This window comes from Passer montanus, unplaced genomic scaffold (genome assembly GCF_014805655.1).
Source record: "Passer montanus isolate IOZ18808 unplaced genomic scaffold, ASM1480565v1 scaffold12, whole genome shotgun sequence".
In the NCBI taxonomy this organism is placed as follows: domain Eukaryota; kingdom Metazoa; phylum Chordata; class Aves; order Passeriformes; family Passeridae; genus Passer; species Passer montanus.
Window position 1 is genome coordinate 8,944,376 of NW_024358722.1, and position 25,821 is coordinate 8,970,196.

Below are 25,821 nucleotides of genomic sequence, written 5' to 3' on the forward strand. Positions count from 1 at the left end.
TTACTTGAGGGTGACAAACAGCATATTATATCTGTAAAGATTGCAAATAGTTCTGCATCATTCCTTTGACTAATAGTCTACTAGTACCATTTTGCTAAGCAGATTTTGAAGACATTCTATTTTCCATTCTCTAAGCAAACTTTCTATTGCAATTTTCTCACCACTTTTTATATTCTACAAAAATGTTCTGTAATTCTGTAAAGACTGGCTATATACTGTTTCTCTATATTGCTTCATGATAAATGTGATTTTTCTTTTCTAATTTGGAAAAAATTGGAGAAAATATTGGCGCAAAATATTTAGTTTCACTTTTCAATGACTATGGTGGTTTTTTTCTGCAGCTTTTCATAGTTTATAATCTAAATTTTTATTTGGAATGTAAATTTAAAACATAGAATGTCTGTTTCTTACATGTAGCTAGAAAAAATAAGAGTGTTTTTTCCAAGTCACTGGGATGATTCATTTCCCTGTTCAATTTTTCTCTAACGCAGCTTGGTCTTCAAAAGCGTTTCAATTTTTTTGACACAATTGCAGATTGAAGTTAAAAAGTATTTTCATTTTTAAAATGAAATTGATTATATTATTGCATTTAGTAATAGAAGCTTCATTATGCGTTTTTGGCAAGGTTTTCCTTTTCCTTTTATTCACTCTCTCTGGTATTTCTCCTAATTATACAGACTTCAATACAGATCTAGTTTTGCATGACAGAGAATAATAGATTTTGTCAGGATGTAAGACTTTGTTCAGAATTAGTAACTTCTCAGTTGAAACAAGGTTGAACTTGTTTATTCCACTCTGTTTATAGGAGAGTCTCAAGTTCTATGTGGAAACATGGAGGAACAGAAGATCGGCAGCATCATGAGCAGACAGTTTTATGATTTAGTTGTTTATGAAATTGTTTAAATACTACATTCAATAAAAACTTTAAAAAGCATGTTATGTGTAATTTTTAATTTAAGTCTGTGATTAACATCACTTTCCATAACTGTAGTTGATAGAAACATTTATTAATGGAAGTGCTGTTAAAATTGCTAATGAAATATCAAGGTGCAGCCCTCTGAGATATTTCCATTTTTTGATGTATGATCTGCTGTAAACTCAACTGGTTTTTTTGTCCCTGTTGATTTGCCAGATATATGTATATCAAGAAAGTTGCTAGAGGGGTACAGAGCTGTAACTGAAGGAAACTGTGTTATCCTTGTTCTTTGCCTGGTCACTGTACTTTGGGGTGAAAATATGAGGGTGAAGGACATCATCTTCAGGATTCAGCTGTATCTACGCAGAAAATAAACATATTTTTTAAGTTTTCTCTTAATTGTACTTTCTTGTGTTAAACATCTTGGTAGGGTGTTGGGTATTATACTTAAAGACAAAATACTTTCACCTTTTAGCCTTGTGTGCTGTAGTCGTATAGCATCTTCATTCTCCAGTTAATCCAGTTAATTTTATGGATACAAGAACTCCATATCCGTGAAAACATGTCCTTTAAACAAAGCAGTACCTTTTCTTTGCAGGGGTAGCAATTTTTACTTGCTGGGAGACTGGACATTCTTTATTTGAAGGAATGTGGGAGTACAGCTACTCTGAGATTATATTTTAGAGCCCAGAGTTGTGTGATCATGAAAATAAGATGTGTCTAAGTTACAAAGATTAAATATTAGATAGAAAATACATATATTATCTCTGTGCATAATGATGGAAACTCACAAATGTGCACATTGGTATTGCAAATGGAACACTTTGCCTGCTGAGTACTTCAAACAGGTTTTAATGAAATGAAAGATTGTTTCTTTGCATTTCAGCTCTGTTTATTAATGTTTACATTTTCAGCCGTATCTTAACTTTCTTAGGTTTTCCCACATAGGCAAAATTGTGGTAATTAAAAATTCATGCGTATGCTCAAGGTTTTGGCAAAATTTTGCAAGACTTGTATGGTCAAAAAAAGAAACTGGGACTTAATTATTTTTAATTTAAACTTCCAATTAAATTAATTATTATACTAACAAATACACAGAAAAGTCCTGCTGTACTTTAAAAATGAGGCTTCACTGATCAGGAGCGGGGAGAGTGGTAAATTTTGTTCTCCAGGCAAGCTGGATGAATGCAGGCAGTGTCTGCTTCCTCAGCAGTGTGGTTCTGCAGTGACCTTCGTCACTCCACTCGACAACATCCGGCAGCTACGTGGCTCGAACCGCCTCGCACCCTTTGTTCCTGCCTTGTCAAGATAAGGCATTAACGTTTGAAATTTCATTCATAGCCTAATGGTTGTGTGCCCTATCTGAAAGCAAGCCTAGGCAGGACTCAGTTTATTTCATTTCACAAATGGAGATGGTTCTTTTTTCTAAAGCTGCATCTACATTACATGTGTTTCAATGTAATAGCAGCATAATTGAAGACTGTGTCAACTAGTTGGCAACCCTTTCTCTGGTGCCACAGCTCTTGTTTTTAGAGGTCATCTCATGAATCTCTCCATTTCACAGCAGTAGCCGTGTTCCTGTAAGTGGAGTCACAGCTGAGCGTAACTTGAGGAAACGGGCACAGATGCAGCTGGAGCTGAGCTAGCATATGGATTAAGGAAGAGAATATTACTTGAAGCAAACACCAGGTCACCACAGAGGAAGTTAGCAGCAGATCTGTGGATTTAACTCCCTTTTTGACAAGGAGGTGAAGTCTCCTGAGGCTGTGGATCAGGTACTGCAGCTGTCGGTGGCAAGGGGTCCTGTTTGCTGGCTGCTGCCCTCTGAGGCAGGAGAGCAGTGCACAGGGCCACAGCCAGATGCAGGGCTGTGTTGCTGGTGCCCACGGTGGGGTCTGACCGTGCAGGATTGGTGCTAGTTAACATCTGCCCATTTTTCGTCTAGCTGGTTTGCCTCTCAGCCAGAACCATGCCCTGTAATTGCTGCAGTTACAGAGATAATAAGTACATTTGGTAGCCTGTAACTGAGGAGTGTAAGTGAAATTGTTTTCAGCTCCAAAATTGCCTTTTGAGTGACCTCATGGAAAGTCGTGGGCTGAGCAAGCCAGCTCCGGAGCCCATTAAACATCAGTGAGGCACTGCAGCAGCATGAGACCAAACAGAAGCAGGGTTTCATGGCAGCAGTGACAGGAAAATGAGTTAAATGACATGTTGACCATTTGGGATCCCCTTGGAATAGCCTGGACTCATGGAGCCCAGCCCGTCTCTGTGGCAGAGATGGGAAGGAGGAGATTATTCAAAGGATGGGCTGCTGTTGTGTGATAATACTTTTGATTTCCTGTTCCAGTAAATGTTTCATGTGCAGTTAAGGGATGATTACACACAGAAGTGCAGTCTCTCCTGTCTTTAAAATGTGGGCCAATGAGGGATTTGTGCCACTCTGGGATACAATCATCTCAGTCTGAAACAAGGTTATACCAGGAAGGTTTTGCAGAATTGGCATTTGTGCCGACTCTTCAAGAGCACGCTTGAAATGATAATATTTCTTGTGCATCATTGTGCTGAGACTCAGCCATTTCAAGCATGAAAAAAAGTGCAGTTTAGAAGGTTGGCATTTCTTTACCAAATCAGTAGGCGGTTTCATTATTTCTTCCTCTTCAAAGAGAGAAAGATGAGAAAATGTAAGAAGAGAAAATGCAGGATGGCAGCCTTGCAGACTTGTCACGGTGATTTACTGGTCTTTAGAGCAAATGCACTCTGGCACACTGACCACAGCATGCACCTCTTTAAAGCAGGACAGAATTATTTGCCACCAGCTAGTGGATAACTGGGATTGTGCAAGATCCAGACCAGGTGCAGTGTCTGTGAGATGGGAGCATGCCTTTCCAGAGGCTTCCATGGGAAGCAGAGAGCCTGCTGACATGCCAAGACCTGACATGTTACTGTAGAAAGCAAATTGTGGGAGTGTGTATGTGTTTCCATAATCGTGTGTCTTGATTGGGGTTGAGAGGACTGGGAAAAGCTTGCTGCCTGAATTGAGATGACTTAATCTCACTTCTGTGCCCTGCAACACATTATGGGCTTGCCTCTTCCCCCCACTCCTCTTGAGGCAGGGGCAGGAGCAAGGGGCTTTGGGGCTTTTGAGATCAAGACAGGAAAAGTTTCCTCGTTAACTACCAAAGTAGTCATTTGCAGCATGATAATTACATGCTATGGTTTTATCCTTATCTACTAAAGCAGTTTGTTCGAGTCATTGTCTCCTGAGACCCATTTTTATGGCAAGAATTGCAGCTTGGTAGGTTAGTAGCTATCTTCACTCTTCCTTAATATGTAGCCACTGTTGAAAATGGAGTAGCTGAAGGGATTGTGACTCTGGTGGTGAGAGTCAGAGGGCTTTTATAGATGGAATGCCTGAGTCAGCAGGATTCCAGCTGCAGTTTACATGACAAGGGAGAATCATAACTGTGAAGGGAGGATCGCGAGTGCACAGTCTGGTAGTGTGTTCACCAGGGTACTACTGGATTTAGTGCTTTTCTTGGAACTTGTGATGCTTCTGGACTCCCCAGGAACACAGCAGAGGGGAAAGTGACAGATGTGATAGAAGTGACCAGGAGGTCTCACTGTTCAGTGTGAGAAATCTGTCAGCATCTAGAAGGAATGTGCAGTTTCCTGCACCAGCTTATTTTTACTGTAAAGGTGAAAAAGTAAGCATGTAAGAAAAAGCTGAGACTGTAATTGACTGTAGCCCTTTTTTTTTGTTTTTTAGCAAATATGTCTCTGCATTTCTTAGAATTATTCTCATAATTTCTGTGTAAACTAACTGCCAAAAAGTGTTTCCTTTCCAGAATGGCTGCAGCCTCTGGTGGTTTGCCAGTGCTTCTGTGAATCAATATCAGAGGAAACCAATATCCTTCTAAGTTAGTGGCTCCAGCTGAGACTGTAATTTAATCTGAGGGCATCTTCCTGAGTGTGCAGATCCTCAGCTACAAGAGCCAAGTGCTGGGTTTCCCATTAGATATGGAAATAAGATATGGAAGTTTGAGGTTTAAGTTTTCCTCTACTGTTTCCTGTAATTAAGAAAATGAGATAATAGAAACTGTCTTATGCAGTGCCTGCTATAGACGGGGGTTTCGCGTTGATCTACTTTTAGATAAAACTATTAATGTAAGGTTTCTCTCTGATACCATTAAACCTTTATATTGCAATTGGCTAATGCTTCACAATTTCTCATGTGATTACTCTTGAACACTGATAAAGCACTGGTATCTGTGGAATTGCAATTGTTTGTAGTGATTGCTACCAACCTCTTTGTAGGTCTGTGTTTCTCAGCTCTACGTGCCAATGAACTCAGGGCTTAGAAAGCAGCAAACCCCGGTGGCTGGCAGTGATGAGCCTTGACAACCAGCAGCAAATTTAATTTTTGGCTTTGCAAGTAGTTGGCATCTGCTGTTCTTCACGTAGTCCATGAGACCGGGCAGTGTGAAAAGTGAGTTTTGCAAGGGTTGTAGATAGTTGGAGATGAGTCTTGAGGGCAGGAGTGGAGGGTTTACTTTCCAGGTGGAGAGTGGTTTAGGCTGGAGGGAAAGCAGGGGAGTGTGGACAGGACAGGGTTGTTCTGGCTAACCTCCTTCAAGGCTGTCAAAGGCAGCTCTGAAAGGCTGTTTTGTTGGATGCTGTATTTTTATTTATGGGAGATGGGCTGGGAAGGGGTGGTTGTCAAAATACTGGATCAGTGCAGAGGAACTCTGAAGGGTTAGGAAGTACAGGGAAACTGGGAAGGATGGCACTTCTAGGTGTCAGTAGACAAAACCAGCAGCTTCAGCATGATGCCTTAGGCCTGGGATTTGGGAGTGATTGGGATTGGGAGTGAATGACCATGAGGGGAAGGAGCAGCCTGCAGCTTGTTGGCTGCCGTGGTCAGTGACACCAGCATGGACCTTTGCCTTTTGTATGGCTCCTGCTGACTCCTCTTCAACTGCTTCTCCTTGAGGTGTGCGGCTGTGGCAGCAGCAAGGGCTGCTAGGGTGTGTTGGCTGCTGAGCTCAGCTCAGTGAAGGAGGAGGCCACAAAGAACTGATAGAGCTGCTGAGTCAAGCTGGCCCTCATGCCTTTCCCCCACAGGGAGTTGGGATGGCACTGGCCCTGTAATCACAGCTGAAGGGAGAGGAGCATCATCGCAGGCCAGAAATATCAAATGAAGTTTGTTCCAGCAGCAGCCTCTTCAACTTCCCACTTCTGAAATCCAAAAGCAGCTGTAAGGGTAAGTGTGGTGTTAGTGTAATTCAGGGTGGTGCTGAACAGGAGTCTGGATACAGGACCACACCTACCATTGGGCCCATCACCATTTCCTTGCATGTTCTGATACTGGAATTGCAGCCCCCGGTGAGGCTGTAACTGAAGCAGCTGTGTCCAGTTTCTGAGCCTGCTGCTGAGCCATAATCTGAATAACTTTCTGCCTACAATTGCCCTTGTTACTTGCAGAGTTCCCTGGGATTTCCCTCCCATCAGTTTCGTTAATAGATAGAATGATTTGTGTGTGGGGTTAGTTAACTGTAAAGCTTGATCATCTCTAGCAATTGTCCAGTTCTAGGGCACTCAGAACCCTTTGTAAGTAAAATTACACTGTGAAAATTAGAAATAGGATAGAAAGCGTATGCTCACTGGAAAATCCATCAGGAGCAATGTATCTGTAGGCTTTGCTTAAACAGGGTTTTTGCATTTCTTTATGATATTATTGACACAGCCTACATTTCAAACATTAATGTTCAGCAAGAGAGAGCACTGGTAATATCATGTACTGCACCCTGGTTAACAGTTCAGTATTCCAGGGAGGAGGAAAAACTCCCTGATCAAATATGTGATAGCTGAAAATAAATATCTATATAATGTGAAATTAATTATTTTGAATCCTCTAGTTTTCCATCTTTTTATATATGCATATTTAATGACAACCATATTTTTCATCCCCTATAGTACATATAAAATATTGTGCTCCATTTGTGTTTGTGCCAAGGAATACAATTTCTGCATTTGAGTGTCTTTCTCACTGTCATCAATAACATTATGAATTTGTCTAAATTCAGCAAGTAAAAACAAGGTTGAAAACTATGTTTTATACCACTAGCTGCAGGGGGCATAAAATTACGGTAATTTGTGGCTTTACTATTGTCAGTCATGTTCAAGAGTTTTTTCCAGTGGAAATTTGTCACGCGCCTGTCACTGAACATACTATGGAGCTGCAAGGCGTTTTTCTAATACAGAGGCACTGAGCAATTCCCTGGAAGTACATAAGGCTGAAATACTCATTCACCTTTCTTTTGTCTTCCTTTTAGAAGGAATGAACCTGGAGCAAGTGTGTGGGAAGCGTTCGGCAGTGCTGAGCTCTGCCATAACCAGCCAAGTGCGCCTTTCTTGGTAACAACACTTGGCCAAAATGCTTTTTTACCTTATTGCTTGTAGGAGTTGTGGGGGGAACTGGGGAAGCAGGTACAGTTTGTGGTGTGGGAGGCCAGAAGCGCCGTGTACAGAATCACTGTTGGCCTGGGGGGACAGTGCTGGCTTTTTGACTGTGCCCACCGGTCTGAAATGCTCCTGTGGCACTTGGGGGTACGGCAGCGCATGGTCCTGTTTGTTACTAAGAACTACAAGCCAAAAACTTGATTAAATGATTCTACCAAGGGGATGCTAAAAGAGCAAAGAAGTTGTTGGTATTCTGCCTTGCTCAGCTGAGGTCGGAGTCTCTTGGGCTGATGGCCACTACAGGTTTGACCTCCAACTTTCTCACCTGGAAATCAAGTGACTGCCTTGTGTAACATAACACCCAGCGCCTGGCAGCAGCTAGTAAGGGCACTACACATCTTGTTCTTCAAAGTTTTCATTTTGTGTAGCACATTTTTCTGCTGCCTGGTTTGAAGCTCTCATTTTTTGAGTTTATATCTTTCCACAGTAAGATGAAGCACTACCACAAGACGATTGGCTATTTTTAACTGAATCATAGAAGATTCGGGTGTTTTTGAAAAGTGATTATTAAGATAATACTAGTTCTTTTAGGGCAATCTTCACAGCATTGAATCTTGAGAAGGACGATGTTTACTTGTGTCAGGGAAGAGCTGCTGCAGTGCTGCTACACTGTTGGTTTTCTTCCTCTGATTTTCTCAGTGAAACGTGAAGGTTTTCTATTTTAAGAAAGTTTCTGTTGTTTTCTAAAAACTTCCCCCATCCCCCAGTAGTGAAAGTGAGCAAATGTACTGTCTTGAAGACTGATAATATTACCTGTGACCTGATATGGTTGTATGTTATACTGCAAGGCACTGGGAGTTTATTGAAAATTACATGTTGTGTGCATTTAGGTTTGGATTACTTGTGAATGTTCATAGATTTCCAGTTCCTCTGCATTTGTTTGAAAATTCAGGATAATTTGCTTGTGTAAAAATTAGAAATTATTTTTGAGGCAAGTGCATTGTTTGTTTACTCACCATGTACTTCTGGCCAGTACTTTAACACTTAGGCCTCCAAACCCACTTGTTCAACATGAAAAACTACTGTGGGGCAGAAACAGTGCTGAGATGCAGTAGGAAATGTAGCAAAATCCGATCAGATGCTTAAAGAGGAACAAAACACACAAATGTGTTGTTGATAAGAGATGCTGGTTCTGAAGCCGTGGTGTAAATGTTGAGGGTTTGAAGTTGCAGGGTTTTTTAGCACTGGAAGCATTGTAAGTATCTAATTGTGACCATGAAAGCAAAATAATGCCAGCAAAATTTGCAATTCAAAATAACCTTTAAGTTTGATTTAATGACAAAATAAATGTCAACAAACAGTCTTATATTAATTACATAAATTGGCAACAGCACTTCTACAAATTATGGATTTGAACTGCTTTTTAAATATTCTCTACAAAAAAAAAAGAAAAGAGCAATCATAGGCATTAGTAATGTGTGTATATACATATGTATGTAATCATTTGTGCAGATACTTCTACATATTAACATGAACACACATATGTATGTGCTTTCTAAAGCTCAGCAGTTCTGAAAAGGGTTAAGCAGTTTTAAAATTACCTCAACCCACTGCTTAAACATTGTTGCCTTAATTAATAGCTGCTAACACATGAAGGGCTTGTCTTGGCTCTCAGAGTATATATAAAAAAAAAAAAAAAGCAGCATGTCACAGAGCTCTGTGTACACTGTTTCTTGTCTACTGCCATTAAAATTAATCACTGTGACTGTAACCTGAAAGGTTTGTTATTTCTGGTACAAGTGGACACATCAACACCTGCAATTTCTTACCCATAGAATCTCCATGCCTGTGATTTTTTTTTTAAGGAATTTAATGTTTTGGGGTTTTTTAAAGAATGGCTATTGATACTTGTTACTTAGCTAGCATTTCTGAAGAGATTTTTGGAATGAACAAAATGAAATTAAACTTTTGGCAACTACTTATTAATTTAGGCTAGCCATAGTGAAAGCTACTCCTTCCCCAAGGAGAAGCTAAAAATATTTTGGAGGACTAACACTATGAGCCAGTATGCAGGGCAGTGTTTCTATAATCCATTTTCCAGTGCTAAAGAGTTTGTCCTTTTGGCGTAGTGGAAACTGCATAAACTTGGAGTGGAAACTGGGGAAACTTCCCACCTCTTGCCATATTAAATACTAAACTAATAAAGGGAATTTTTTAATCTGTTTCTTAACAGGTCAGTATCCATGTAACCAACAAGGACTCTTGTGGTTCTAAATTTGGTGATTTTTCCTTACAAATGTCACTGTTACTTGTATTTGATAATCTCATTCCCAAATTAGACACATCTGCATACTCCAGCCCCATAGACTGGTGCAGTTGGGTTGTGCACAGCTCAAACAGTAGCTGGACAAAACAGCCTGGAAACCCTGTAGCCAATTAAATGTGGTGCCAGTTCAAAACCAGTGTTGCACTGACTTGGTTCCCTGCAGGAGCAGGAACCTCCTGCAGCTGAGGAGATCCCTTCTAAAGCTGGCCAGGGAGGATATAGGGAGCACCAAGACAGCCACTGGTGAATCCTTGGGATGGTGGCACTGTCGGACTGGCGGGCAGTGCTTTGCTGAGTGGCACATCTGCCTTGCCACCTTGCTGAAGTCCCTAACATTATACTGGCCCTGTAGAGTGGGGAGTACAGTGAGTTTTGGGCAGACTGGACAGTACAGCGAGTTTTGGGCAGTGCCTTCCTGGTGTTGTTCAGTCTCAGTGTTGAGGTTGTTGTGGACTGCAGCAGCTCTGGTTACACTGATACAGGGAGTGCAGGCAGGAGGGCACTGCTGCTGATAGAGGCATACTGTCTAAGGAAAAGGAAAGGCTACTCTCAAACTTGGAAAGAAAAGCTGTGCTGAAATTCAGTTAGGACTTTTAGCCTTGGTTGGAGCTCATGGGAGGACTTCTGCTGCCTCACCACCCATTTGCTTTTGCAGCAGCAGCTCTGCAGTGGAAGCGTGCGCAGAGGCTGAGGCATGACCTTCAGTGGCTGAGAGGGACATCATTCCCCCAAAGCTGCATTATTTGCAAGTGCCAGCAGTGTGAGTGGGGCAGGTTGTGTGTCATCCACCCACTCGTGCCTGAGCTCTTCTCCGCACACAGCCCCACGGATGCTATTGTTAGGCATGAACGCTAATTGCTGGTATTTCAAGGCTCCTACCTTCTTATTGCTAAAGCCTGTAACAATAATCACAGCCTAGATTCCCCATCTCTCGGCATCAAGGAAACAAGATATGATCATAGGCAGTGTGCTAATGTAATTGTAGTATATAGAATATGAGCTTTTTCTGTGTAAACAGAGGCCTGGCCACATCCTATGATAGCTCTTCCCGCACTCCGCACGCGGGCTGTTCCTCGGCTCACTGCTCAAGTCCCCATTATGGATACATCCAGCCTTGTCATAACACCACCTCTGAAACACTCACACCGTTTGGTCCTGCTGCATAATGGTGAGAGGGTGGAATATTAAATGGAAAAAGGCTGTTTAAGTAATGTCAGCAGCCTGACTAATTTCACAAAAGGAAGGAAATTCAAAGTTACGGCTATGGTATATTCTTATCTAGATGCCTGAAGATTTCTGTGCATGACAATATGCCCCTAAAATTCAGAGCTGTCCCTTATGTCTTTAATTTCTCCCATTGTGTCGCTCCTTTTTTTTTATTAAACATCAAAGTGAATTCACAACAGAGAGTCAGCCTAGAATTTAATCCTCTAAATACCTTGAAAATAGAGGTTTAGACTAGAAGTACCAATATATACCCTTAAAACTTCAGTGTAATATAAAAGAGATTCTAATCACAACAGATCATTACAAAGAAGAGTAAACCACTTTAAAAAAAATTAAGTGTCTTAAATATAATAAAAAGGAATAATTAAGAATCCAACAGGAAGCTGCTATTCTGACAATTTAATGATGCTGAATTGGACTGAAAGAATTGGCTTTGCCACTAAAAGGCAGTGAAAATCTGATAATTTCAAAATGGCACTAAGATCAGATCAAGTGGGTTTTTTGAAATCAAATGCAGCAGAACAAGATAGAAATGGTAGGATTCACCTTAGAGTGTGTTTTGGATTCCTATTGCTGCCTGGGGTTGATGTTATTTTATCAGACTTGCTTAACATCTATAGACCAGGGTTCTCCTGGGAATTAATACCTTGTGGAACCTGTGGAAAGTATCTTGGCAGTCCTAACTGCCAAAAAGAATAATAAAACACAGTTGATCTTTCATTCCTATTTCTTAAAAAAAACAAACAAAAAAACAAACCAAACAAACAACAACCAAAAAAAAAAAGGACCAAAAAACCCAAAACAAAACAAAAAACCCCAACAGAACAACCAAAACCAACCAAACCTCACAATTTACATAACAGTATCTGGGACATTGCAGCTGATTACACTAGGAGTTTCCCACTGTGTGCAATGTGCAAATGAAAGTCAAGTAGACAATCTCCTTTGGGTTTCTATATGTAAGAACAGAGATATGCATCTAAACGTTTAAAAGCAAGCAAGCTAATCTTAAAAAATGCTCACAATAACTGTACAAGTAATTTGCACATGCACTTACCATGACTGTGAATTACAGCCATGTATTTACTGATACTCATTTTCTGAGCATAACTAGGTGCACTATGGCAAGCATTAATAGGTTGCATAGTTAGATTTTTAATTACTCCAGGGCAGGATGGTGTTTTCCACCTGAGAACCTTAGGAAGCAAACTTGGCAAATTGCTATGATATGTGTTGCAATGGAGAAAGATGTCATTAATAACAATCAGTTGGTATGCATTTATATTGTAAAAATAAATCCAAGAAGGTGAGATAATTTTATTTGTTACAAGGTCTCATCCCTACAGTGAGCAAATACCTGTTTTGGGCATCACCAGCATATTACTGGAAGACAAAGGCAAAGCGTTAAAACATAGAAATAAAGCTTTAATACACATAAGCAATTAGAACACAGAGTAGTTAACAATTGTGTTTTCCATCCTTGCATGTTCTCCTGAAGCACTTGTGAAATCTTCTCTGTTAGATGTCATACGTGCCACAGAAAGTGTTTTGATCCTGTTCTCTTGTAGCCCTCTGAATTAAGTGAGTGATCATCGTGTGTTCAAACATTATGGACAAACCCATGGGTCCTTTTGTATCGGTGGCCCACAGCTCAGACAATTTCCAGATGTGCAGGACTCGCAATGGCCTTGTCACTCGTTCAAACCGTACGTGAAGCAAAACCCAAAGTGAACCCAAAGCCCAAAGCCCACCCCCGACCCCCATCCCAGGCTGAGCCGCGGTCCGTGGCAGGCTCCCGCCCGCCTCCCGACTCCTGGGGCTCTGCTGCCATCCTGTGGCAGCCGCGCCGCCGGCGCCCGCCGCTCCCGGGGCTCCCGCGGCGGGAGCCTTCTTCTCCTGCCCTTCCCGCAGGGAGGCCCTCACCTGCTGCCTCCGCTGCTCTCACCAGTCTTGGGTTGACTTCTGCTTGATAAAGCGCAGAGATAAATAGTACAAAAGCAGGAAGCTGCAAATGATGCCGGTGAGGACAAGGTAGCTCACATAGAGAGGGTGGGAGTCCAGGTCCAGAGCCTGTGTGACCTGCAGTGACCAATAACACAAAATTTGGAAAAGGCACAACATTTTCTTGCTGGATCTGTGAAGTGTGTTTTATGTGTAAGCTTCCCTGGCCCCTGCTGCCTTCCCCTGTTTTCCATCTTGGGAGTAGCTTCCAGGGTGGTTTGATAGAAGGTTGCAACTATGCTGTTCCTATTTCAGAAGAACACAGTTCAGCTTCTAAACAATTCCAGCAAAGTGCACAGCTGAGGCTGGTGTAGGAAAGAGTTGCCCTTTACTATTTTGTTTTTTTCTCTTCTACTAAAAGAAAGGCATAGAAGGAGTGACTGCTATAGGGCCATCTTTAGGAGCAAATTTACAACCAAGTGTAATCCACCTTCATGGGTTGATTTGGCAATTGCTGAATTTGAGGCCTACACCATCTATTTAAATATGACAGGCATATAAATAGCAATTTCTTGAGAAATGTCCAATTTCTTATCAATGTGTGCAACAGTTTTTATTACTGACTTACAAGTTTCCCTGGTATTTCATAAGTAGTGTTTCCATCAGTTATTTCATATGTGGTGTTAGTGAACTGAAGTTGCATCATTCCTTCAAAATTCCATCTGAGGAAAGAGATTTTTGAAACCCAAAAAGGAACTGAAAAAGAAAATGACAGAAATTGATTCACACACACAAAACTTGAGACCTAGAATACTGCTGTGCTGCTGCCAAATACAGCAGGTTTGTCTCACTTCTTGACAGCCAGAGGCTGTAAACATGTGACAGTTTATTATTGGACAAAATGGCAGATATACTTTACATAGTTACATGGAGATGGGAAATCAGGAGTTAGCTAATATCCATATCCATCAAACTCCCCCTGTCAACTAAGTCTTCCTGGAGCTCCATCCTCCTCTTCTGAATATACTTCTTTTTACTGAAGAATTCAGCAACCACATAAGAAGCTACCCTTTCGCTATTGTTTTTTTTTTTTTGACCAAACTTCTTGTTGCCTCATTTTCAGATGGAGAAACTGATGTAAAATGGATGATCTGACTGCACTGTCACATTCCAAGAAGATAATTGCAAAGGTAAGAATAAAGCTGAGTTTTCCTGCACAAGCCATGCTGTCACTGATGAAAGTCATTGTTGTTTCAATTTGGAGGGAGGGTGGGAGCTTTGTCTTACCTGTCCAGAGGCTGTTCAGGCTTATCACAAAACCACCACTGAGGTAGAATGATGTGAAGAGGACATTGCCAAGGAAGGCCGAGAGCTGTAACGTCGGCAGCAGAGCTGCCACCCAAAGTGCCATGGCACGGGCACTGTAAACAGCCAACCACAGTAACAGGAAATTCAGCAGGAAATGTTCTGGATCAGGAACAAGGTTTGCCATCCAGTAGATGGGAATCCCATAAATTACAACAAAAATGCAGTGTTCTGGTAGCTCCCCCAGAATCTGTTTGGGAAAATGAAAAAGAAAATTTTATAAAAAGAGAAAAATGTGAATGATAAATACAAAAATACATGAGATGTGCCTTTATATACTTGTGGACTGTTTATAAAAGCTATAGGAAATACTCCCTTAGAATGCAATCATCTCCCTGTTAGGGCTTGCCAGTGACATGCAAAACCAATCCACAACAGAAACAAATCCTTGCTAATTTTTTCTCCAGTTGTGACAATGCCTAAAACTAATTGTTACAGATTGTTTTGTTAAGAGTTTTGGGAGTGTCTAAGAATGCAACACATTTTTGCTGTGAACTGATGTGCTTGATAACAGTAGTACTGTTACTGACTCGTGGTAACTGAATGTTTTGTCCCAATTTAGTTGAAACTATTGTGAGATCAAATCTGAAACAAATTTGGTTCTTGGTCCCTCCACCACCTGGTCCTAAAGGCAGTCCAGGTAGCAACTTGATTCATTGTAAAACAAAAGCATAACTGGGATTCTCTCAAGTATCTGAAGAGGTATATAGAGGGAGTATTAATTCTTCCAAAGAGAGTTGCTGCTATCCTCTAATACTAAGGTTGTAACAAATTACATCGATTTCTCTGTGAATAAGTGCAATCTTTGTGACACAATGCAAAGCATTTTTTTCTCTGGCAACCACTAATAAGCATTTAAAATCTTGTGCAGAAATGGAAACCTAAATTACAGATGCCATGGCAGGCAGAACTCGTCTAACATCACAAAAGAGGGATTATTCAAAACCCTTGTGAAAAAGAGAATGTCATTTTTTAAAAGTTCTAAATTTAATTCTAGAAACTCTGGCTCTTTGTGCACATAATACATTTTTTAGCTCAGACCAATACAGGCCCAAACTGGAAATATCACAGCATTTTGTCATTTCTGTTTTACCTCCGCTTTAGCACTTCATACAAATGTTTTGTTTTACAGATCAAGATATGTAAGCAAACTTTCAGAGATGCTGCAGTGAATTAAATAAGCAGGTATGTAAAACTGTCTAAACCTGGAAATCTGAGTCTGAGATTTCTCATGTTTTGGCCAAAGAACCCAGTGAAAAGTTCTTCTTTGGCTTTTCTGGTGTGGGATCTCAGCCATAACTTATGGCAAAATTCTAAACTAGTGTGAGGCCTAATCCATTAATACTAAGGAAGTGAGACTGATAGCCTTAGCTGGCAGACACAAAAGAACAGAGTCTGATATGAATGTGATTATTTATACAACAAGGTTTTGGTTTGCTTGTGTTTTGTAATGTTCAAGACAGCTGTTTGTATTTCCTGGCAACAAAACCAATTACCTTAGCAAAGAAGTATGGGCTAACAGAGTACATTCCACCTTCCAAGTCATGATAAAGCATTGCTCTTTCTGAATGACCTGCAGGGTAGGAACAAATACACTGGGTTGTATTAATAAGTTTATTTTTTCCATAGATTTAAGAATTTTTTTCATTTTGATTCCTCATAGCATGTACAAGAATACTGACACTTACATTTGGCAATAACATCCAAAATTATTGTGAATGGGATAAGGGCACCTATCATGTACAGGAGTGCTGCTGTGTCACGAATAGAGAGTCCATTTTTTCCATGGCCATAGTACAAAAATCCAATTAGCAATGACATAAGAAGGGCTTCAAATCCATGGATTAGTAATGTTGAAAGATCTCTGAAGTCATTGGAGACCTGACGACTAGGAAAACAGCAATATAGACTGTAAGATATAATACTTACTAGTGCCAGTTATATTCAGACACATAGCCCCAGTGTTCAAATCAGTTCTTGGAACTTGCTGGCTTTGGCAAGGACAGGAGTTGGACTGAAGGAGTGTAGGGGGATGCCCCCAATGAGAGAGGGACAAACTAGCCTTTATCCTCCAAAAAAGGAAGGAGGCCCAGAAGTTTCTCCCAACGATCAGGTGAAAAGACACCTTATAGGACCCCAGAGACTTCAGTAAAACCTCGGGGTCACCTAATTGGATGAGAGCCAAAAGATCCCGCCTGGGCCATCAGGTAGAGAAAGAGAGAACAAAAGAACCACGAGGCTTTTGTGAAGGTGTTTTACCAGGAGCAGACCTCTGTACATGAATCGGATTTTCTGTTTATTGTTTTTCCTTTTATTAAACAGTTTTGTTTCCAACACTGCAACAGAAGCCATCCTGCTCATTATTTGCCTCCAAAGGTAATAGCCAAGCTATTCTTGGATGTATTAAGTTCTCTTCTAAAAGCTCAAAAAACCCTGGCCCGACAAAACAGAACTTAATATTGGACTCCCTGTTTCTGTAAAGGATTTTACCTAATCAAACCTATGAAGCACCTGTAGCCACCAAGTACTTCAGGTCTAAAATGGTGAAAGCCTGAAGGAAGACAACTGGGGTGGGATGTTCTGTGCCTCCCTCTGATTTTAAATACAAATGGGCACGATACATAACAAGATTACCTTAATAATATTGTGAACTGCTTCAAGGATCCTGGTAATTGATCATTTACATGGTGAGGCATATTGATAACCTCTTCTGAATTCCTGCCCAAAAGAAAAAGAGAAAAAAAATTAGATTAGCAGAAGGTGTAGCTATTATTCCAGACCTTCTCTGTGACACTCTTTTCTTTACCTCTGCTTGATGGCTGTGGTATCAGTGTTGTCTCCTTCAGTAGCTTTCCATAAGAAATCATCAAAATGTTTGACCTTTTCTATGAACAAGTTGGCAAGAGTATTTGCTCTTTTTTGGCTTTCCTTCTCCTTTTCTGCAGTCTGTTTATCAATACTGGTCAAGTCAACTGCAAGACATTACTTGGTTTGAGTCCATGTGCCATAGAATAAATAACTTTATGATTTGTTTAGAATCAGGGATTTAATTGGGAGCAAGCAGTCCAACCTGTGTACATTCATTAACTTACAACAGTTAAAACTATCATTTATTTTAGGTAATTAGAGATGAACAGATTGTTAATGTGTATGTTTCTTACCTAGTTACTCAATGAATCACTGAGAGATTACATCATTGCTTATTATAGTATTATAAACTACTATTTCAGATTTTAATAAATTTCATAGCACCTTGAGAGCAGTGCTGAGAAAAAATAGCTTGAATTTCCTTCCTGTCATGTAGGCATTTGGAGTCTTTTATGTGACTTTGACTTAAATCACATTTTTTCTTCATGTGCACAATTATAGTTACTGTCTTAGTTGTAACTTACAGAGGTGCCATAAACTTTACCTGATACTGAGAAAGTCCAAAAGGAGCATTATCTAAGGACAACACAGTCATACCAATAATAGTTGACTTAGTGCCTTTTTTTTTTTTTTAATCTAAACTTACAGTAGTATTTTCCCGTGCTGACCTTTGGTGTAGATTGACAATATCTGATGTTTTACAGATGCTTTCTGAGAGAATTATCTCTGCACATTTCCTGACTCCTTGCATTGGGCTGATCATGTCTGTTCAGCCACTCTTAGGAGGAGTCCATCAGAAATTCTTTGCCTTCCTTTCTGCCCTAGTCACTTGTTTCTCTGTCAGACATGCAGCCAGCATCTGAATATTTCTATCAGGTCCTCCCTCTTGCTGTGGATGCTCTGCCATCCTGTCCTATTTCCACCTTCCTGCTGCCTGTATTTCCTTTCTTTTCCTGCGGGTGCTGACTCGGTGCATACCATTCAAGGATCTTCGACCTGCCCCTGTGCCCTCCCCACCTCCTCAGCACAGGGCATTGTCTCTGTAACCACAGGCTGTAGCTACAGCTTTCCCCAGGACTCCTCTCGTTCTACAGGGGTGCTGCAAGCCTTCCCCAAGGCTGTGCTTGGCTGAGGACTGCTCTGAGCCCTGATGGTGACAAAGGTCTTTTTGTGGGGCTTGACACCAAGGTTAACTTCTATTTATCTCTGCACAGCTGGCACTGCCTGCCACACAGGCACAGCTGAAGAGATTACTCCAGAACATTATGGTTGTCCGAGGTCTGTACCAGGTTTTCTGGCCAACTTGAGTGCAATGACCTAAGGGCTGGAATTGAACCAGCCTCTGTTAAGCGATTCCTGCCATTAAATGAACAGATTAACTGGGCAGATTCCCTTTCCACGTTGCAAAAAGCAGAAAATGAATTGATTTGAAACTACATAAACTTTCTTTGAGGAGTAAAAAGATTGCTGATTTGGGTTGGGATTTTCTCCCTTCCATTGTGCTCTGTAGGGCAGCACTCCTTTTTCCCAGTACTTATTCCAGGTTTGTCTCAGACTAGCTGGGAAAGTCCTGTCTCTGTCCCACCTTCTGGGAAACAAACTTCTACATTTTCTTAATTGAGAAATCAGAGAACTGTCTGCCGAAAGCAGTTGATCAGTTTATCTGTGTCTTTCCCAGAGAAAAGGTTTCAACCAGCTAAAACATGGGGATAAGTATGCTCAACGTGTTGACAAGTTACTACATCTGCCACTGTTAGAAGGAGTGTTTTTAAAATTAGTTTTGTCTGTACCTCTTGTTTTTGCTACATTTCCTGTACTGACAAATAAGGATTCTATTAAAAAAGGAACTTGCTGCAGTATTGATTTATTTACAAGGCATTTCTGAGACAGTCATGATCAATAAAAATCAACATTACCTAGCCACCTAGGAAAGCAAATGATTTCCAGTAACCCTTTTTTTATGACAGTGCTTAATACTGACCGTAGAAATCTGCAGGATTGCTGTACCTTGGGCAAGGATAGCCTAGTTCTGTGAAATACTGGACCATGTCTTTAGCTGTTCCACCGTAGGCAGTGAGTCCAGAAGTCATGAGAAGAACCAAATCAAACAGTTGGAAGATATCTGACCGGGGCTGATGAACTGAAAGAAGAACCAATCTGTTTCCTCTGGCCAGTCTGGATAATGTTATCACAAGGTTATGTGCAGTAAAGCTGTCCAGTCCAGAAGTAGGTTCATCAAGTATTAGTATTCCTGCCAAAGACAGTAAGTTTAGCTGTAGAAAGCAGCATGTTTGGTTTGGAAAATATGTTCTAAGTGAAATGGTGCTAGTGCACAAAATTTCACTCATTATTTTTAACTTTAAAGAAAATGATAATTTTTTTACTTCAGTACATCTATTCCTGAGCATCACGTCTTACAGAAGCAAAAACCTGCTTTCCCCATAACTACAGAAGTATAACTTCATACAAGCAAGAGGTTTTCAAATCCACTTCCTAGGGAAAAAGCTGATGGGGAATCCTGTTCAAGAAGAGGCTCAGTCAAGGTTAATGGTGATTTTGATATACATGTAAGATCTGAGAGGGGATTCAATCCAGCAAAATCAGCTGTGGATTTAGCCTCATGTTTTGCTTCTGCTGAAGACAACAGAAGTTTCTATTTCACCTGCAACATGAAGCCATGTCAGTGAGTTGCACAAGACTGCAATGACTGACTATACAGTGAAAAAAATGACCTTTCCTGTTAATACTCCACATGTAAATGGGGGCTTGTGTCAGAGGGAGGGAAAACAATGTTCAAAATAAGCCAAAGTAACTTGTGGCATGTGGTCAGATAAAACCCAAACTTTATACTGATATGCACAAACCAGAGCACTGCTGTGAGTCACTTCAGGCAACTTTGAGTAATCTTTGTGGTGGTGGTTGTAGAGAATGATGGGTTAAGGCTCCTGGGGGCTCTGCCTCGGTCTGTCTCCACTTTTCCACTGGCAAAGGTGACTGAAGCAAAAGCCTGTCAGCTGCTGAAACACTCTGTTTACAGAATTATTTCTGTAATAATTACAGTACTATCTGTGATCAGCACTGATTACAATTGAAGCAAATGGACCAGCAACAGCCGCTAACTGTGCCGTGGAGAGGCAGCCTCTGGCAGAGGGTGATGCAAGGACTGTTAAGTGTCCCGAGTATGAACTCCTCCCGCTGACCTAGGGACAACGGAGTGTGTGGCTCTTCCCTGAAAGCTTCCATCTTCGTGCAGTGCCCCGTTGTGCCCAAGTGGTGTGCGGTGGGCCCCAGGAAGGTGCGAGTTGTGCTCACCCGGGTTCCAGAGCAGCTGCACGCCGATGCTCACCCTGCGCCTCTCTCCCCCGGAGACGCCCCGCAGGTACTCGTTCCCCACCCTGGTGTTGGCGCACTGCCGCAGGCGGAGCTCTGCGATCACATCTTCCACCTGCGGGGATCCAAGGGTGACAGGCGTCAAGCAGGAGTTCATTTGCACATTCGTGCATAGATAAAACTGAAAATATGATTAATATGGTTAAAATTCATCTGGATATTTCTGTGCTAGAGACACTTGAAAACAGATCTTGATTCTAGAGGTAATATTAAAAAAGACTCATCGATCAAAAATTTAGTTCATCTTTCAGCCTCTCTAATGCTTTCTCTAGATTGTCATTTTTTATGAGCTTTGGAACAATTGCTGGTTTCTATCTTGAAAGATGAAAAAGGTTTAAAATTCATAATCTACATAAAAAAATGCCAGATTAGCTGTTCTGACTCCAAACACACAGGATCTCTTGGATAATTCCTGTCAGATACATTTTTGACAACTTTATTTTTTCCCAACAGCTTAATTACCCTTTTTTTCCTTTGTGAGTCTGAAAAAAACTTTGGAAGGCGCAGTTTGGCAACGAACAATAGTGTTTCTCTGACAGTCAGGTGGGGGAGCAGTCGGTCATCCTGCCTCACGTGTGCTATGCATTTCCTAACGAGCTGGGGAGTGATGGGTTTGTTGTTGATCATGACTTGACCAGACTTGATTTTGCCTCCATGATCCCGGCAGGTTATCACGTCAAGCAAGGATGTCTTTCCACCAGCTAGAAAAATAAAAATTGAAAATTAATTTCCAAGGGATGGTTTTCAAAAGCTATCTTGTCACATATAGAGATGTTAAGGAAAAAAAAAATCTTTGCCAACCCCTCCTAAAGTTTTCCTAAGGTCACAGAGACAGGATGATCTTCAAAGAAAATACTGACTATAAGGTCCTGTTCAGGAAATCTCTCCCCCTTGGAATGGAGTATGTGGTTTGAACCCTTATAATTTCTCAGCAGAACTGGGTAGTTGGGCTTTGAGGACGGCTTCATGAACACAAGAAGTGTCTCATCTCTTTGGTAAACTCTCTTTCACTTTTGAAACAGAGGTTCAAGATGGTCCCACCCTGGCTGCAGGGCTGGCACCCAAATGCTCAGCAAGAGCTTGCTCTGTGGAGGGATTTGTGAATTCAGAAACAGCAGCTGGATCAGCTGAATGACTAAGGCATTGAATGATTATACAGACAATAAGAACATTAATCACGACTGAAATAAAAATTATTATGACTTGAATTAGACAAAAAGTCATTTAAATAATTAAGAAAAGCTGGTTCATACCCAGAGGTAAGAAAAGTAAAACAATGAAAACAAAACCTGATCTGGAGTTAAACAGCAAATGAATTTTTCCTTTTTGTTGTATGATTCTGTATGTAAACACACAGAACTCTCTTATGATTAGATGTCATTTATTTCTAGTCTCCCTGTTGAAAGATTAACTCCACACTTGCTTCTTAATACATACATCTTAAAAAAGAAACCCATCCATCTGTAAACCACGTATTGCTCTGTTTAAGAGTGACATATTGATTGCCATTGACAATGTGAAACCCATCAGCAGTTTAATCCATTTTACTAAGGCATTTGATGAAATAGATGATAAACAGCTTTTGAAAATAGTTTGACTAGTTTGCTGAAAGGGGTTTGTGCTCAGTGTATGTTGCCTTACAAAGGTGCTATATCTATAACTCAGTATGTTATTTCATCACAAAGCTTTTCCTTTTATTATCAAGAGAATCTCTAAGGTAAGCTTCACTTACATTAACAATATGTGCTCAGGAAAAATTCCCATGGCAATAGGAAAGAAAACTCTCATTTTTTAGGAATAAAGTTAAAACTTCTTTGACAAATATGCCTTGCCTTTGAGAGAGAGCATTTTCACTGAATCACTGAGCTAACTTGATGTAAGACTCTAGTGGAGACACAGCATGGGGATTTTTACCTCCCAAGCATGACACTTTTTACTTCAGTTTAAAGGTGCAGTGTCTACTTCTTGTCACCCTTGACCACTCCCACCAGAAAATGGAAGAAAAAACCAAACCCCAGGGTAATAAAGCAGTAACACCAGACAGAAGAGGAACTGTCTTTTCTTCTCTGTAAGTTTCTATTAATTAACAAAAATGCAATATTTTATCCTATTTGAATTGTTTTAGTCCAAATGGAATTTCTGCTTATGGTTATGCAAGGTAGCACTGCTCTTTCTTATGGGGTTTGGCTTCATTTGTTTGCTACCTGAGTGTGGTCTGCAATTGGCCTATTTTGAATCTGAGCCATGAAACTGATTCATGTCCAGCAGATCTGGGGCTGCCAGGCCACACTTGTAACAATACTTCACTACACCTCAGGAAACAGAATGCAAATGTGTGCAGGGCATAACAAAATTGGGTTTGAAAATAAATTTTAATTTATCCCCCCCAGTATTTTCTTTGTTTCTTTGTTCATCCTGTCACTTAAAGAATGTATTTTAGTGACACTCCCAATAGTTTTTTCTCAATGAGATTTTGACATTCTAAAGACTGCAGAGTGTTGCTCTTGATTGTGTTCATTTTATCTGAGAGCTGATCATATAATGAAATGTGGTTGCTCTTACCTGTGGTTCCTATAATTGCAAGCATCTGACCACTTCGCACTTTGAGATTCAGATTTTGGATCACTGTCACATGGGAATGGGGATCTGATTTCCAGGTCCAGGGCATTTTCATCTGAGCAAGGTTCTCATACCAGGGAATCAGGGATGCTGTGTTAACCTAGCAAAGAAGGAAACAAGTCCCTTCAATTCAAGCAATAAACCATTTAACAACAAATACCTTCAAAGTTACAATGTTACAAGCAAAGCATACGTTAAAATATTATTGTTCATCCTCAGAAATACCTAGAAGGAAGTTCTTTTGCAGCCACCTATGCTTTCATGCCTTGCTTCTTCTGTTAATCACTAAAACTCTCTGTCCTTTGTTACTTTGGTAATTTATTACTATTGTAAATTTTAAATGTTTCAGACTTTAAATATAATTGGAAATTCAAGGAAACTGAAAATTGTGAAATCTTATTCAGACCCCATGGGGAGAAGGAGACAAAATATTTCACTGGTTCATTTAAGTCCTCCTTATTAGTCCTCTTCTCTTTATCCCCTTCCACATACTCGTTCTTGCCAGCAAGAGCTCCTTTGATCCTTAGCTGAATAGAAAGTCCCTCTGCTCCAGCCCTCAGAGGAATAATTTTGCTCAAGAGTGAAACTAAGCAGGGCCTAGAAATAGATCTCTCTTCCTGTCTTATCCCTTAACTTTACTGGATATATTTACAATACAGGGGTTAGTCTGCTGTCAATATTGCAGCCAAGAGTGTGATTCTGCTCACAAACTGACTGTGCAACAGTTGTGTAAACTTTTTCAACTTTACTTGGCTTTTTAAATGGTCTGGGTATAGAAATAGGCATTGCTGGATATGCTTCCTGCTGAAGGGAGGTGTATAAATGACAATTTTTACCTGGTAGTTGAGTTCTTTGACCTCCAGAACATTTGATTTTCCACTGTATGTGAAGTAAAGACTGTTATCTTCTTCAGAGTGAAAAATAGTGTCCTGGGTCTTGGTCTGGAAAAGTTGTTAGGTGGATTACAACAGTTAATTACAATAACTAAAGTGCTGCTAAAGTCTGAGTTCAGAAAAGATGAAACACAAAGGGAAATGTATTTATGGGATGTAACAGTATTATTGATGAGTTACTGTAGCGCAAAAGTCTGAAGAGTTGAAATGAATTATCAGTTCACACTGTCACTGTGAAAAGTACTTTGTTCTAGAGACATGTATGAGGGCCAAGTATGCTGTACTGTGCTTTTCTAGTTGCTTTCAGATTAAAAGGGAAAACTTTGAAAATGGAGATAAATGTCATGTCACTACAGAGAGATTAGACTCTTTTTGAGGAAAAAAGATGTACTGCTTCAGCAGTATTAGTCTACTGAATCAAAATGGTACATATTGTAATTGATGCGTTTTGGCAGCTGAAAATGAAGGTTCACTCGAAGCATGTCCGTTGTTGAATTCCACATGGACTTGTATCCTTGGAGGCTTTATGAACAAATAAAACACAGCTACTAGCGCAGTCTCTTTATTCTGTTTTTTGAATTCACCATTTATCAGCTGGAACTTAATGTTCTGAGATATCTGTTAAAATAACAAGAGTCTACGTGGCCCTTCTGCATACAGCTGCAATTGCAAAGTCCTAGCTTTGGGTTTAGCTGTGTGCATGCCTGCAGTTTTCCTGCCAGCCAGCCATATCTCTCCCACAGCTCTGTGCTTTTCCTGCTTGCCAGACTCAAACCTTAGCCAAGGCAAATGTACCTGTACCCTGTGTACCAGAGCCTATCCATGCCTGTGGTATCTCTGGCAGAGGATGACCATGATCTTGCCTCCTGACCTCACAGCAAACAAGGCTGATTATTTTTTTCAGTCTAGATATACAGCAGAAAGCAACATCACACCAAGCAGCCTGAGAAGCCACAGGAAAGCCTTCCAAACTACCCCTGCTGCCACAGCACTCTGAGCCCTTCCTTATGCTGAACCTAATTTTTAAAAACAGGCGCTCCCCAGCAAATTTGGGGATCTAGTCTGAAGGCATTTCCTGGGAAAGCCAGTCCAGGATATGCTCAGGGGCTTGCTCCCCCATCCACACATTTGGAGACCCTCTCTCAGCTCCACCACGGTGGCACCTGCGCAGGGCTTGCATGGCACCGGCCTCATGCCCAGGGTGCTGCCGTGGGGGATGTGGATGCTCTCTGCTCCCCGTTTCGGAGCGGGAGGAGCTCGGGGCTCAGTGGCTGTGCCAGCCCGCTGGCAGGATGGCTGCCCGCCTCTCCCAGCTCCCGGCCACCGGGACAGCCGAGCCCCCCGGCTCCCTCCCCACTCCGCGCCGCTCTCGCTCACAGCCGAGCCCTCGCACATCACCTGCCCCCAGCTGGCATCGTCCAGTGAGACATTGTCGGTGGTTTCCTTCATGATGATGGTGGTGGTGGGAGGTCTGGCTCCCTGCAGTGGTTTGACCACCGTCTCTGTGAAAGCTGTGGAAATCCCTCTCCTCTTGGTTTGGAACGCGGTCCTTTCCGGGCACCCTCACCGCAGCACCATCTCTCCTGGCGCGCTGCGCCTCTGCAGCTGGCATGACCCCGTGGACAGGGAAATACTCCCCTCCTCTGGGACGCTAATAGCTCGGGCTAAAGGTACATCAGATAGCGGCTTCAGCTAATCACTGATCAGTTCTTCTCCGGAAAAGTAAGAACAGGAAGCACCTCTGTTTTCTTTGAGGTGGCAAGTGCCGTGGGCAGGGACCGGCTCTGACCCGGGACAGCGGGAGCTGCCCCTACGCG

General features: G+C 41.3%; 2 protein-coding genes across 3 annotated transcripts in view; one reads left to right on the top strand and one right to left on the bottom strand.

Annotated features, from left to right (window-relative positions):
• The window catches only part of LRPPRC (leucine rich pentatricopeptide repeat containing), an 86,428-nt gene extending 85,119 nt beyond the window's left edge, over nt 1-1,309 (top strand). The window contains exon 38 of the mRNA XM_039698035.1: nt 806-1,309. Coding sequence (XP_039553969.1) covers nt 806-862 — 57 coding nt within the window. The 3' untranslated portion in view covers nt 863-1,309. The remainder of the gene's footprint in view (nt 1-805) is intronic.
• Nucleotides 1,310-11,438: 10,129 nt separating this feature from the next.
• ABCG8 (ATP binding cassette subfamily G member 8) lies at nt 11,439-25,534 on the bottom strand. 2 transcript variants are annotated; one of them, XM_039698037.1, is made up of 14 exons: nt 25,403-25,534; nt 23,948-24,052; nt 23,055-23,211; nt 20,955-21,193; nt 20,415-20,547; nt 19,084-19,353; nt 17,041-17,206; nt 16,869-16,952; nt 16,701-16,708; nt 16,164-16,250; nt 15,731-15,807; nt 14,157-14,424; nt 13,498-13,625; nt 11,439-13,007 (listed from the first exon to the last, which is right to left on the bottom strand). In XM_039698037.1, exons 1-14 carry the CDS (start codon nt 25,451-25,453, stop codon nt 12,870-12,872), a joined length of 1,911 nt encoding a protein of 636 aa, XP_039553971.1. In that variant the 5' UTR covers nt 25,454-25,534; the 3' UTR covers nt 11,439-12,869. The 2 variants fall into 2 exon arrangements, with proteins under 2 accessions (XP_039553971.1, XP_039553970.1); XM_039698036.1 differs by lacking the exons at nt 16,164-16,250; nt 16,701-16,708 and adding an exon at nt 15,923-16,122 and having other exon boundaries at nt 11,442-13,007.
• Between the last annotated feature and the right edge of the window lie 287 nt (nt 25,535-25,821).